We start from the raw sequence: 15,983 nt of genomic DNA on the forward strand, positions 1-15,983 counted from the left end.
CACCTCCAAAAGGGCTGAAAAAAAGTACTTCATCCCGGCCAATGGGTTTGAGTACCTTTATGCCTGCCCACCTCCAGGCTCGCTGGTTGTCTCAATGAAACACTAGTTCACCTCCCAAAAATAAAGAGGCCAAAAGACTGGACCTTTTTGGGAGAAAGATTTATTCGACAGCCAGCCTGCAGTTGTGGGTGGTGAACCATCAGGCTCTCTTGGGTAGGTACAATTTTAATGTCCCTCCATAAATTCAAGGAGTCCCTTCCTCAAGGTCTGGCCCAGGAATTTGGCACCCTGGTGGAGTAGGGCTCTGTGGCGGCTAGGTGCTCTCTCCAGATGGTGTGGGACCAGGTGGTCGCTTTGGTGGTGGTCTTGAGGCGCAGTTCCTGGTTTCAGCCCGCTGGCCTGTCCCAAGAGATGCAGACCTCTACCCAGGACCTTCTGTTCGATGGGAATGGACTCTTTCTGGAGCAGATGGATGTGAGGCTGTATGGGTAGAAGGACACTCGGCCCACCCTTCGCTCGCTGGGCACACATATGCTGCAGTCTGCGTGGAAGCAGTTCCGGCCACCTCGCTGCTAAGGCCTTGGCAGCCTCGTTAGTGGTCTGCAAGGAGATGGGATAGATATGAGCTTTCTTCATCACCACCCTTCCTCCTCCCGCTCACCCGTGCAGCCCAGCCCGGCAAAGCATCCCGGGGGCCAGAAGTGCTCATTTTGAAGGTGCGCTCGAGGGCGACGGTCTGCAGTTCTCCAGATCCACCTTGTTCTTTCCTCAACCATCTTCGGCCCTGCTATTTGGCCTAGTCGCGGGTCACCTCGGACTGCTGGGTGTTGGACATAGTATCTCGGGGCTATACCCTGCAATTTCCGGTCACCCATCACTCCCGCCCCATGTCCTCCCCATCCCTCTTCAGGGACCCTTCTCACGAGGAACTCCTTGTCCAAGAGGTTAAGAACCTCCTGCACCTGGGGGCAGTGGAGGAGGTCCCTCAGGACATGAAGGGAAAAGGGCTCTATTCCCACTACTTCCTAATCCCGAAAGCAAAAGGGGGCCTCAGACTCATTCTGGGCACTCGCACACCTAGAATGGAATGGACGCGAGCCACACATCTCAAAGAACAACAGTTACGAAAGGTCGGTAACCATTTGTTTTCAATCATTACCGGGATTCGTGGTCTGTTACTGGACAGCTTTTACGTTCTCAGCCACTTTCAGCTCTTTTACACACATGACTTTAACATTACATGCATGTGACCGCACTGCCTTTCAGCCACTGGTGGGTGTTTAAGCTTTTAATCAAAATCTGCTCTGGTAGTTTGTTGTATTCAAAGCCTGGCTAAAAGAGTAATATTCTGGAGACTTGTATTGATGCATCTTGTTTGTTATATCTATAATCTATGTATTCCTTTCTTCTTTTCTTCTTCTTTGTACTGTGGTAGTATCTAGGAGCCCCAGTCAAGTATTAGGTCCCAATTGCGCTATGCACTGCATTAACACAGAACAAAGAGATGCTCCTGTCTGCAATAGCTTACAATCTAAATAACACTTTGTGTGCTGTAATTATAATGAGAGTGATGCAGGGCAAACACAATTTTTGTTGACTTTTTTCAAGGCAGGACAAAGTAATAAATAGACCGTTCCTGACAGGCCTTTGTCTCCATCATTGGAGGTTTTTAAGAATGGGTTAGGCCAGGGGTGGGCAAACTATGGCCCACGGGCTGATTCCGGCCCACGAGCTGTTTTAAGCCAGCCTGCAAGCTCCCACCGGGGAGTGGGGTCTGGTGCTTGTCCCACCGGGGCGCTGGGCCGGGGCCATGCATGAATCTCCAACACCTTGTAACAGTAGACTCTGAAAAGATTAAATATTATTTTACCCTACCTTTCTGCCTTCTTTACTGTACTGTCTGAACGCCTTAATATAGATTGCATTAACTGACCTTCTCGCGGTCTAGTCTGATTTCCTCCCTGCTTCCCAGAGACCACCAGTCTTGTTCTCCCTACCATATGCTACTGCTTTTCCCTCTCCATTTTTCATAGCCATAGGCCAACTTCCAGGGGCCTCATGAGTTTGATCCTATAGAGCGGGGTGGGCAAACTTTTTGGCCTGAGGGCCACATTGGGGTTCTGAAACCGTATGGGGGGGGTTAGGGAAGGCTGTGCCTACCCAAAAAGCCTGGCCCCCGCCCCCTATCCGCCCCCTCCCACTTCCCACCCCTGATTGCCCCCCTCAGAATCCCCGACCCATCCAACCCCCCATGCTCCTTGTCCCTTGACTGCCCCCTCCCGGGACCCCCCGTGCCTAACCTCCCTCCTGGAACCCCACCCCCCATCCAACCCCCCTGCTCCCTGTCCCCTGACTTCCCCCTGGATCCCCTTCCCCTTGTCCAATCCTCCCCCTGCTCCCTGCCCCCTTACCATGCCGCTCAGAGCACCAGGACTGGCAGCTGCGCCACCCGGCCGGAGCCAGCCACACCACTGCGCAGTCTAGAGCACCGGGGCAGGCCGGCGGCTCTCACAGCCGCGCTGCCCCACTACCAAGAGCGCTGGCGGCACAGCGAGCTGGGGCTGTGGAGGAGGGGGGGCAGCAGGGGAGGGGCTGGGGGCTAGCCTCCCAGGCTGGGAGCTCAAGGGCAAGGCAGGACGGTCCCGCGGGCCGGATGTGGCCCGCAGGCCGTAGTTTGCCCACCTCTGCTATACAGGGACAGTTTCATCAGCCCAGTGGAGTGTGGCTTTCTTTGGCGATTGTGGTCTTTGGTAGCACGTTGTTGTCTTAGATAGCATCAGCCAATGCCACGGAGAGCCTGAAAGATGAAAATTGAAACCTTGTGTTCTACGGGAAGCCAGGGTAGTGAGCAGAATGTTGGGGCCGACGGCGAGCGCTAGCCATTCCAGATAGTCACTGGTCTCAGTGCTCCAGAACAACTGAAGCCATTTTAATATTGGTGTAGTCAAGCCTGTTAGTAATGTGAGTTGCACTAATTCGGCCAGTTTGTCCTGATGATGTGAATCACAATGGCCAGTTCGTTGTCCAGCAGTTTAGGGCACTGATTCCTTACAGGTTGAAGATGGAAGAAGTTGTTTCTGGACGCTGTGGCTATTTTAGTGTTCAGGCAGTTCATATAGAGCCGGTGGCTATGAACTAAGGTAACCACATGCATCCCCCTTCAACATAGGATGCTGCAATGATGGTAGCTAAATCTTGCAGATGTTCTTTCTCCTCTTTCTGGCGTCATTCATCTTGTCCACATTCATTTTGAGCCAGCTGCCTTTCACATACATGCTGATCTCAGACTGACACTCAGAACTTTGAAATCTCAATATGGTTTTCGATGCCTAAACTTTACTCACCCACATGCACAAATGTGGGCTTGTCTCTTTGGGTCCCCTCTGTAAAATGGGGCTAATAGTCATGCTTCAAGTAGGTATTGTGAGGATAAATACATTGTGAGGTGCTCAGATACTGCAGCAGTGAGGGCCACATAAGTATCCCGGGTAGAGAGATTTAATGATTTGTCCCTTTCCCTTTTTTCACACCAGTTACTGTAAGTATCAGTCTCTTTCTCTCCAACCTTCTAGATATTTCAGGTTTGATAGAAAAATTAGTTCATGAAGGCAGCTGATTACACCTGGCTGCAGAAAAGCCACTAGCAAGTGTAAATTAGTGTGAAATAATTAATAGGCCTGGATGATTAGCATTGGCTACACCAGCAATTTTAATTAGTGATCGGGAAATTCCTGTAGATGCCCGCACCAATTTTTGTCGTCTTTGACCTGCACTGAATCCAGTTTGATGTTCTTTACAATACAGATAAAAAAAGACAAGACATAAGCCTGCTTTGGCTCCAGATTTGACTTGTCTTAAAGATGAACCGAAAGAGGTTTCCACGTGCCAAGACACCCAGACTTCTGTTTTCCCTACCACAGTTGATGTCAATACCAGTTGGAGCTAATGACTGATTTATAGAGCGACAGTCAGCCTGAAGGATTCCAATGTGCATCACAAGCTGTAGATACAGGAATCACTTCTACCACTGGTGAAATACATGGGGTGAAACAGACCAAATGCTGGTAAACATGAGAATGAGAGCTGTGAACTCCTGAGTTATTGCTTCTTCCAAGCTCTGATTCTGACTCTCTCCGTGGCAAATCATTCCGCCAGTCCATGCCTGCGTGAGCATAATGTTTTTCTTCCTCATATAGGATTAGTTAGTTAATGTATTTGGATGATGAGATCTGCACAGGGCCTTGCATTCAATCTATCTGAAAAGTGCCCTGTTTGTTCCATATATAAAAGCTGCTATATATGTGCTGTGGTGTTTGTTTGTTTTTTAATATATTTAAAGGCTTTTGGTTTCTCTTGAAACGTTCACAGGGAACATCCAGTTCTTAAACTTAAACAAATTTCATCTCCCTTATTAAGACGGGGAAAATTAAGGAGGGAAAAAGGCAGTGAGATCAAATGGCAATGACTCTGGAATGGAACTGAAGTGACTTAGTTTCTGTTCTCAGCCCTGCCACTGCCCTGTTGTTTGACCTCACACTAGTCACTTCACCAGTATCTCTTTCAATTCTCCGTCTTGTCTGTTTAGATTGTAAGCTCTTTGGGGCAGGGCCTGTCTCGCACTACGTGTTTGAAGAGTGTTAGCACAATGGGGCACTGATCTCATTTGGGTCCCGTACGTGTTATTGTAATACAAAGAAACAATTGGAAATACTTTAAAAAGAACCCCTCCAGCCATTCTGGTGTGATCAATCAAAGCTAGGACTTACATTCCACCATCTGCAGCAAAGTGAACTATTAAGCACTCAAGTATCAGAGGAGTAGCCGTGTTAGTCTGGATCTGTAAAAGCAGCAAAGAGTCCTGTGGCACCATATAGACTAACAGATGTATTGGAGCATGAGCTTTCGTGGGTGAATACCCACTTTGCTGCTATTGAGCACTCACTGTTTCCAGGGCTTTACAAATGCTTCGGATCACATTTTCAGGGGACTGTGTTTCCATAAAATTGCACGCAAACACACTTTGCTCACTCATATTGGGTAGCTGGGTGCCGAAACACCTGGTTCGTATACACAGATGTGGTTTCATGTGCAGTTTTGTGGGGAAATGTTCTGAGGCTTGTTTGAAACTATGGAACAAAAATCACAAGCACTCATGTTGGCTGCTGCTACTTTAGAAAATTGAGAAAATAGAAATAATTGAATTGTTCTCCAAATGCAAGAAGCAAAAGTGGAAGCAGTGGAGGTTTGTTTTTTTTCTTGATGCCTTCTAAGGGGATGATGGAAACAAGTGAATGGAAAAGAAAAAAAAAAGGAAACTAAAGTGGAGGAGAATTGATTTGCTCATGTGTTTCTGCAACACTTGTACCAAAAACTCCATGCTGCTTTCAATATATCAGCTATAATTACAATTCACCTTTCCTCACTCCTGGCACTGAACTGTATTAGCATCAGGGCATGCAAAATATTTACTGCATATTGGCAACCCCATATTTTATCTAGGCGAATCGTAATATTTTAACACTAAGCTTTATGAAGTCTGAAACATATAATTTTTATTAGCCACAACTGTCTTTCATGTTCTCCCCCCCCATTCCTTTTTATGGCGTCAGTGAGTAGCTGAGCTGTGGAATCTCCACTTCACTTGGCAATGGGGATGTGTTCTTTTTAAATTGCTTTTTTCAATAGGGAGCTTGTACTTGTTACTCTCGCTGTTGCATCCCTCCTGAACAGTCCCAGGGTGAGAATCGCTTCTCCACGTGTGGAAACTCTAAACTGCACCAGAGGTTTAAAGCTAAAATAGCAGCACCGCAAAAATAAATCATGAAATAGCCATTGTGTTACAGTAGGAGATGTGGGGCTGCAGATGGGGCCAGGAACTATCAGCCAGGTTCCGGCCTGTTTACCAGATCAGCACTTCACGATACAGTGTACTCCTTCTTAAATTTGTGGCAGCTTTCTAGCTGACGTTACAGATGTTTTATTTAGAGGTGGTTCCCTTTCTCCACTGTATATCTCAGGGTTCAGCATGTGTGTCGTCTTAGTCCTATTATAACTATGTTTCTGGCCCCATTTTCATAGTGTCTGAGCACCTTACAATCTTTAATATATTTATCCTCATAACTTACCTCTGTGAGGCAGGGCAGTGCTATTATCCTCATTTTACAGGTGGAAAAGTGATTTGCTAAAGGTCGCACAGGGAGTATGTAGCAGAGCAGGGAATTGAAGCCAGGTCTCCCAAGTCAGCACCCTAACCACTGGGCCATCCTTATGCTCTTCCTCAGGTCTTACATTATTGACCGATGCAATGTTCTGAATCTGTGAAAGTGTTTCTTCCCTCTTGCATTTCGTGATCTCCAGTATGCAAGCATGCGTTGCTCCCACATCTGATGGAATCATCCTAAATCCTGCTTTCTGGGCGATTCAGCATTTAAATCAGGGCCGGGCAAACTTTTTGACCTGAGGGCTGCATCAGGTTTCATAAATTGTATGGAGGGCCGGTTAGGGGAGGGGGGTCGTGGCCCGGCCCCCACCTACTATCTGCCCCCCACCCCCCGGTGCTCCTGCCCCATCCAACCCCCTCATTCCCTGATGGCCCCTCTGGGATCCCTGCCTCATCCACACACTCTGCTCCCCGTTCCCTGGCACCCCTGGACTGTCGCCGCCCCATCCAACCCCTCCTCTCATTCCTGACAGCCCCCCGGGACCCCTGCCCCATCCAACCACCCCTTCTCCCCGTCCCCTGACTGCCCTCGGAACCCCTGCCCCTGACTGCCCCCTGCGGCCCCTCCAACCCCCCCTCCTTCCTGATGGCCCCCCCCGGGACCTCTGCCCCATCCAACCACCCCTTCTCCCTGTCCCCTGACTGCCCCCTGCCACCCTATCCAACCCCACCCCCCAGACTGCCTCCCGGGACCCCTGCCCCCATTCAACCCCCTGTTCCCCCCCAACGACCATCCACCCCCCCACCACCTCCCCAAACTCCTCTGCCCAACCCCCCCTGCCCCCTTACCATGCTGTCTGGAGCACCGGTGGCTGGCGTCACTACATCTGCGCCGCCTGGCTGGAGCTCGGCCACGCCGCCGCTGCTGCCACCACCACGTAGCACAGAGACTGGGTCAGGCCGGGCTCTGCAGCTGCGCTGTCCCAGGAGCTCGTAGCCCTGCCACCCAGAGCATTGCGCCAGCAGCGGGGCGAGCTGAGGCTGCAAGGGACGGGGGCAGCAGGGGAGAGGCCAGGGGCTAGTCACCCAGGCTAGGAGCTCAGGGGCCGGGCAGGATGCTCCCGTGGGCCGGATGTGGCCCGCGGGCTGTAGTTCGCCCACCCCTGATTTAAACAGATCATTGTAAACTCCTGCTGGTTGAATTTACTTCTGCAGGACGGTCCCTCTACAGAAGCCCATGAACCACTCCGGTCCAGGCTGCTTGGGGAATTCCATGGAATACTAACTGTGTTTCAGTGAGTGCTGTTCTAGCTGAGGGTCTGTCGGCGTTTTCACGTTGGGGACTAGGCTGACTTTTACCAGTCATGCCTGTCCGAGTACATCTCAGTTTGCTCGGGTCTTGATTCAGTAATGAACTTATTCATATACTTAACTATAAGTACACGAATCAGAGGGGTAGCCGTGTTAGTCTGGATCTGTAAAAGCAGCAAAGAATCCTGTGGCACCTTATAGACTAACAGACATTTTGCAGCATGAGCTTTCGTGGGTGAATACCCACTTCATCGGATGCAAGTGTAATTTCCACTACTTGCATCCGATGAAGTGGGTATTCACCCACGAAAGCTCATGCTGCAAAATGTCTGTTAGTCTATAAGGTGCCACAGGACTCTTTGCTGCTTTTATAAGTACACGAGTAACCCTATGCAGGGACCTTCGTGAGTCAGGGACTGTATTGTAATGTCACCCACAGTTCTGATGCCCTCAGCCAAGAACTAAAGGGCTAATAATGCACTATTAAAATTTCTGCCATTGACTTAATGGGAACTGGATCAGGCTGTGAATGAGCTAAATTTCTGGGGAGAGGGTTAAGCATGACCTGATTACTTCTGCTCAGTAATCCCTGGCTTTTGCAAGTTAGAATGAAAATATGATGGAAGAGTTGAGGGGATTGACTTAGGAGGAAGGAATTAAAAAACAAACAAACCATGTACTACTTAGTCAAATGCCAGCTAAAGTAAATCACAGGGATGCCTGTTCAAACTTGCTCCTACCCCTTCTTTCCTGCGTTTGAGACTGTGAGGACATTGATGGGCTAGGGGTATTCATATAAATTTAAAGGTGGGAAATGGGAAAATTCTGGTTCACACCAACTGGTGCCACCTTCTGCTCAGGGACAGATATGGGCACGTTCATTAGTAACCGAGTGATAACAGAGGGGATTCAGGCAGACCAGTAAGCCATATCACCAAGGACTACAACACAGTTGATTGCTGCCAACTGGTTATCTGTTGGCTGCATTTGGGGGCAGGCACATGGAATCAGGAGCAGAAGGAAGATGAAAATCCCACCTGGGGAGACTGGGATGGAGAATCTGTTGGGGCCAGGAGATGGGGAAGGGCTTGCACGGGAAGGTCAGTGTTTTTTTTTGGGGGGGGAGTGTGAAATTAGCGGTTCAACACCACATTTGGCCTTCATCCACCCTACGTCTTACAGGTGTGGGTGTGAGCCCATGTATGTATACACAAAGAGGCCTGTTAATCTGTAATCCAGTTCTGCAAAGTGACATTGTAAGGAAGGCCTTGTGTTCATTTTTCATTGGTTGCCTTTATCAAATACGGTCACTCTCTCTATAAAAAAATTCCTTGCTAATTGCCGCTCCTTCAAACACTCCCTTGTTCAGTGTCAAGCTGGATTCTTACTTTCTCTCACCTGCCTGACTTCTTGACAGAAACGTTGTGGCTCAGTTATGTTTATAAACTGCTTTGATAATTGAGGACCTGATTTTTCAGCCTAGCCTCAACTAGTCGGATGGGTTGGCGTGGTTGTGTCGTGTCTCAGATAAAATAATAAATGCAACAGGGCGGGAGCCTAGTTTTACCGCATATTTGTACAGCACCTAGCACAATAGGGCCTTGATTCTAAAAGGGTCTTTTACAAATATTTAAATAATCCCAGTGTTGCATGTGCAACTCCCTGACATGTGGCTGCAATCAGGGAATCAGAGCTGAGATTTGCAGAGCCATGGGAGTTGGATGTCCTATTCCCAATCATTTGTATGGGAATGTGGTCATCAAAATGCCTTAGGCAGCTCGGAAACGATCAGCCTACGTGCCTAAATGGAATCACTTACCTCCAAGATAATTGTGGGTGAAAAACTACACTGCAGTTGTTTGTGCCTGCAAGTTGTGGGCACATGGAGAAAGGCAGCCTGTAAAAACCTGCCCCTGTAAATGCTCTGTCTCTGCTCCATAGCCTGTTGATGTCAGTGGAAGGATTCCCCTTTACCTCAGTGAGGTTGTATTTGGGCCTATAATGGTTAGAACCAGTGTTTCACTTTCAACCCATTAACTTTCAGAGGTAACTGTGCGTTTGTTAAATATATACAACCACCACAGCAAAATATAGGGACAAAGCTGTGATAAATGTCCCTCTTTGGTGCATGCCGGTTCAGAGGCTCCGCTCTGATGTTAGTCTCTTGCTAAGCAAGGCACGGCGATACGCTGGCCAGATGTATTAACATGCGCTCTCCTTCTTGTCCTGTTGCAGCCACCCAGATCGATCCCAACGAACTCCAGGAATTGTTTCAGGAAACTTCAGCCAACATCTTCCGAATTAACTCCAATGGTGCGTATAATGAAAGGCTTCCTAGTCAATTGTATGCGGCCCTGCTGATGACTTGTAAGCATGTATACAGCATTCAGCAAGCCCTGTTGTCAGGGAGCAGATATTAATGCATTTTTACTGCCATGCCTCATGAGCTCCAGCACACGTACAATACACATTTCTTTATAAGATGTAAAAATATTCCCCCATATGTTGCATTAAATAGGCAGAGATATATTCTCCTCCTTGCCGAGACTGCATCCTTTTCTATTTTTAATTATGTCATCTGTTACAATAAGGAATTAGAAGGCAGAAAGGTGGAACAAGCTACACTGCTTCTCTGAAGTGTTGCAATGCTACAAAGTTCTGTCATATTAGCTTGCAAAACAGCTACTATTTCCTTTATTCTTCTTTCTCTATCAAATGGGAATGTTGTTCCTGGTAATTCCCCATGTGTCCGTTTAGGACACTGCTTCCTAAGGGCCCAGTAGGTCAGGGTGCTGAGTGCCTCTTGAGAGGTGCTCAGGACCTTCAACGCTCCCTGAAGTTACTAGGAGGTAGGTTGCAGCACCTTGTAAGATTCAGCTGTAAGTGAATGACAGAAGGAGCTTTTGATGTTCCCCTCTGGTGTTATCCGGACTGGTGATCTGCTAGGCCCCTCCAATCCTTGACTCTGGGAGCCAGCCTTACCCTGCTCTGCTGTGAGAACCCCCACTCCTGGGCTGTTCACGCACAGCCTCTGGCAGGTAAGCTGCTCCCAGCTACTTGCAAGCGAATGACACTAGTTAATATCTCCGGTCCCAGAAACAACCCTAGGAACCTCCATCTTGCAGTGTCCAGTTATGCCCGCTGGACGCTGCAAGCTTATATAAATTCGGCAATTTAACAAAGAAATTGATGTGTACCAGACTTGTTATCCCAAGGAGAGTCTCTGACACACTTCAAACCAAACACACTGCTTCAGGTAGAATAAACAAACAGATTTATTAACTATAAAGATAGATTTTAAGTGATTATAAGTCAAAGCATAACAAGTCAGATCTGGTCAAATGAAATAAAAGCAGAACAGAGTCTAAGTTGATCTTAACACTTTCAGTGTCCTTACAAACCTAGATGCTTCTCACCACAGGCTGGCTGGTTACTTTTCAGTCAGGCTCTCCCCTTTGATCAGCGTTTCAGTCGCTTGGTGGTGGTGCTGTCTGTAGATGTAGGTGGAAGAGAGAGAGAGAGAGAACATGGCAAACTCTCTCTCCCTTTTATCATGTCCTTTCTTTCCTCTTGGCTTCCCCCCCCCACCCCCACCCCCCGAGTCAGGTGAGCAATACCTCATCGCAGTTCCAAACTGCCCAAAGGAAGGGGGTGACTCTCTTGAGGGTCTAACAGATTCTTTTGTTGCTGCCTAAACCGGTGTCCATTGTTCCTTTGAGGCTGGGCTGGGTTTGTCCCATCCATGCCCTGATGAAGTGTGAACTGCCTCTCTGTTCCTGGAGAGTTTTGCATGGGCTTGCTTTAAGCCATGAGGATAGATTTTCAGCCTCATAACTATATACATGCAATTATAACCTATAACCTTACGATAACATGACTGTAACAATTACTATAACATCACTATAACAACCATACTCAGTGCATTATGAGTCTTCCGAAGACACCCAACATGACAAACTTTGCATTGGTTACCACACAGTCATTTTATAAAGATGAACATGGAGGTGCTGGGTGTTCCCTCGAGGTACAGAGCATCACAGATGTGCTTTCTAATGCGGGGTGGGCAAACTTTTTGGCCTGAGGGCCACATGGGGGTTGCAAAACTGTATGGAGGGCCGGTTAGGGAAGTCTGTGCCTTCCCAAACAGCCTGGCCCCCGCCTCCTATCGGCCCCCTCCCACTTCCCGCCCTCTGACTGCCCCCCCCCTCAGAGCCCCCAACCCATCCAATCCCCCCTGCTCCTTGTCCCCTGACTACCCCCTCCCAGGATCCCCCGCTTCTAACCACCCCCAGGGACCCCACCCACTTGCCAACCTCCCCTGCTTCCTGGCTGCCCCGACCCGAATCCACACACCCTCCCCCTGACAGGCCCCCTGGGACTCCCACGCCTATCCAACAGCCCCTGTTCCCTGTCCCCTGACCCGCTCCCCCCAGAACCTCTGCCCCATCCAACCACTCCCTGTCCCCTGACTGCCCCCCAGGATCCCCGCTCCCCGCCCCCTTAATATGCCGGAGCCAGCCACGCCGCCATACTGCCTGGCAGGAGCGGCAGGCCAGAGTGCTGGCAGCTCGGCACGCTGAGGCTGAGCGGGAGGAGGGACAGCAGGGGAGGGCCGGGGGTAGCCTCCCTGGCCGGTAGCTCAGGGGCCGTGCAGGATGGTCCTGTGGGCCGGATGTGGCCCACGGGCCGTAGTTTGCCCACCTCTGTTCTAATTATTAGAGAGAAGGCCTGCAAGTCAGGACTCCTGGGTTCTCTCCCCTGTGCCAGCAGTGACTGACACATCGTAAGAACTTAAGTAGGTAAGGAATAGGATCAAGTTACTATAACTAGGAGTCAAGACCTCTAGAATTCAATTCTGCCTTTTCTCCAGACCTCCTGCGTGGCCTCAGGCAAGGCTTTAATCTCCCTAGTCTCAGTTCCCCATCCGTAAAACATGCACGATACTGAACCTGTCACCGAAATAATTTTTAAAAGAGTCAATTTCATTAATAACACAGAGGATCAGTTAGTTTATCCTGATTATACAGTTAGGCAAATTAGTGTGTCATAGAGATCCAGGCCAGAAGAGACCAGTACATCATCTAGTCTGACCTTCTGTGTATCCCAGGCCACCAGCACCACCCAGCATCCACACACAAAACCCAACAACAAAGGAAATTAGACCCACGGGAGATCAGTCTATTATGTGCCACAGGCAGAGACCAAGGGGTATAGGTGAGACTGAGGAGCACCAGCGTATGAGGACCCTGCAGCGGCAGGACAATGATTGAGTGAGATATACCCAGATAATCCTGGCAAGTGACCCACATGCCACAGAGGAAGGCGAAACCCCCCTCAATGTCACTTCCAATCTGATCTGGAGGAAAATTCCTTCCTAACCCTGCATATGCGATCAGCTAGACCCTGAGCATATGAGCAAGAACCAGCCAGCCAAGCACCTGAGAGAGAGAGAGAATGCTCAGTACAACCCCGTCCAGTGTCTTATCACCATCTGTGGCCATCCCTGATGCTTCAGAGGAAGGGGATACAAAAACCTCCCAGAATGCATTGCAGGGGGAGGGACATCCCTTCCTGACCCATGCCAGTGGCCTGCTGAAACCCTGAAGCCTAGCATTAGGAACATAAGATATAAAGCTGAAAGTGACACCCAGGGCTGTCAAGCCCTGCCCTCCAACCATCACAAGCAACCCTGTCATGCAGTCACAGATTTGTCAAGCTCCCTCTTAAAACTAATTACGTTGTTTTCCTCCACAACTCCTGTTCCAGAACCTCATCCCTCTGAGGGTTAGAAATCCTCTTCTAATTTCCAGCCTGAATTTGTTGAGGGAAAAAAGTGTGCAAATAGCTTTTGTAGCACGCAATTGGACTTCTGGCAAGCTGACACTGTGACTCTTGGTGTCTCAAAGTTATGGAAGTCCCTGCTATAGAACGGAAGTTTCAACAATTTCACTTTGGCCAGGTCTACACTACAAAGTTTTATTGGCATAGCAGTGCCAGTCAGGGGTGTGAAAAAACCACAGACCCTGGCCAACATAACTAGGCTGGCAATTCCCCTGGTGTTGATTCAAGTATGCCAACAGAAGAGTGCTTCTGTTGGCACAGCTATTATATCATATCTACACTCAGGGGCTCTGCCAATATAGCTGTACCAGTATAGCTATAGCAGGAAATCATCTGTAGTGTATACAAAGCATTTGTGATACGTGTGTGGGGGAGAGGGGGGCGGTGAGGAATCATGCACTTGGCCATTTGCAGAGTAGCAGCCGTGTTAATCTATATCTGCAAAAAGAGCAAGGAGCACTTGTGGCACCTTAGAGACTAACACATTTATTTGATCATAAGCTTTCATGGGCTACAGCCCACTTCATCAGACGCATAGAATGGAACATATAGTAAGAAGATATATATTCATACAAAGAACATGAAAAGGTGGAAGTTGCCATACCAACTCTGACAAAGCCCTGGCTGGGAGGATTTAGTTGGGAATTGGTCCTGCTTTGAGCAGGGGGTTGGACTAGATACCTCCTGAGGTCCCATCCAACCCTGATATTCTATGATTCTAAGAGGCTAATTAATTAAGATGAGCTATTATCAGCAGGAGAAGAAAAAAACTTTTGTAGTGATAATCAAGATGGCCCATTTTAGACAGTTGACAAGAAGGTGTGAGGATACTTAACATGGGGAGATAGATTGAATTTGTGTAATGACCCAGCCACTCCCAGTCTCTATTCAACCCAAGTTAATGGTATCTAGTTTGCATATTAATTCAAGTTCAGCAGTTTCTCCTTGGAGTCTGTTTTTGAAGTTTTTCTGTTGCAAAATTGCCACCTTTAGGTCTGTAATTGAGTGACCAGGGAGGTTGAAGTGTTCTCCTACTGGTTTTTGAATGTTATGATTCCTGATGTCAGATTTGTGTCTATTTATTCTTTTGCGTAGAGACTTTCCAGTTTGGCCAATGTCAATGGCAATGGGGCATTGCTGGCACATGATGGCATATATCACATTGGTAGATGTGCAGGTGAATGAGCCCCTGATGGTGTGGCTGATGTGATTAGGTCCTATGATGGTGTCATTTGAATAGATATGTGGACAGAGTTGGCATCGGGGTTTGTTGCAAGGATAGGTTCTTGGGTTAGTGTTTTTGTGTTGTGGCAATAAGAAAGAATGTTTTCACTGCTAACCTTTGAGATGCTTCGTGGTGGCAATGGGATTCTTGCTGCTTTAGAGGAGATACTTCTAGGAAAAAGCCAAGTGCTGCAGAAGGGAGGGAAATTCCTCAGAAAGAGTTCTGACACCATGACCCAGCGTGGTCCTAGGGTTAGTCTTGCAGATTGAATATAGACCTCCGTTTCTGGCTGCTTATGGTCATTTAAGAATGTGTGACACTTCTCAAAAGAGATGAGGATTTATCGCAAATACCCTTGTCCAATTTCATTTTGTATGTAACTACTAAATTCTGCCTGAACTTTCAAGTATTTATAGTACTCTTCACTTCTTGTTCTGAACTGTTGTTGTGTGACATTGTGTTCTGTATCACAAGTGTCTGCATCTCAGTGCTGTCTGAAATGATTTTTTTATTCCTCTACTGGAATAATGGTGCCAATACTTTATAAAACATGGTGTAAAACTGGAGAGGGTTCAGAGAAGAGCCTCAAGAATTGAGGACTGGAAAGATACAAAAGGCCTCTATTTATTTAGCTTTTTGAGAAATTCAAGAGGTGACTTGATCACGGTTTACAAATACCTAGGAGGGGAGAATATATCGGATAGTACAAGGCTCATTAATCTCACAGACAAAAGCAGAACAAGATCCAGTTATTGGAAGTTGAAGCTAGACCAAATCAGACTTTAAAAATGAGGGTGACCAACCATTAGAACAGTTTGCTGAGAGGTATGATGGATTCGGCATCACTTGGAGTCTTTAAATCAAGATTTGATGTCTTTGTAAAATGCAGCTCTAGTTCAACTGCAAGTTATAGTCTTGATACAGGAACTGCGAGATGAAATTCTATGGCCTGTGTTACTCAGGAGGATGGACTGGATGATCAGAGTAGTTCATTCTGGCCCTAAAATCTATGAATTTATAATACTTTTAAAGCACTTGTGTATCCTTTGGAATGAAGAGATATCTATAAAATAGCTTATTGATGCTGCACTGGTCACTGATGTTGTTGCAGTTATTTTTTGTCTTCTGTGATCAGTTGCCCTTACTGAGATTATGCACTGACACTGACAACACTGGGGCAGGCAGGCTGTTACAAAGATTGGTGTGACCAACAAGGGGAAAAAGTCCCGGCGTGAGGTTGGTGAAACAGCAAAATTAGGTAAAATGATGCACCAACAAGCTGGAAGGGGATCTATGGATAAATTAGTGGCACTCAGCCTATTAGAATAACATATAGTGCTTTTCGTCCATAGATTTCAAAGTGATTTACAAAGGAGGTCAGTATCATTTTACAGATGGGGAAACTGAGGCACAGGGCGGGAAAGCGACTTGCCCAGGGTTACCCAG

General features: G+C 47.8%; 1 protein-coding gene across 9 annotated transcripts in view; it reads left to right on the plus strand.

The window, feature by feature from the left end:
• TSNARE1 (t-SNARE domain containing 1) overlaps positions 1 to 15,983 on the plus strand; it is a 673,885-nt gene that overhangs the window by 263,008 nt on the left and 394,894 nt on the right. For all 9 annotated transcript variants that reach the window (XM_045004924.1, XM_045004925.1, XM_045004918.1 and 6 more), the window contains one exon: positions 9,707 to 9,784. In XM_045004924.1, coding sequence (XP_044860859.1) covers positions 9,707 to 9,784 — 78 coding nt within the window. The remainder of the gene's footprint in view (positions 1 to 9,706; positions 9,785 to 15,983) is intronic.

This window comes from Mauremys mutica, chromosome 2, assembly GCF_020497125.1.
Source record: "Mauremys mutica isolate MM-2020 ecotype Southern chromosome 2, ASM2049712v1, whole genome shotgun sequence".
Taxonomy (NCBI): domain Eukaryota; kingdom Metazoa; phylum Chordata; order Testudines; family Geoemydidae; genus Mauremys; species Mauremys mutica.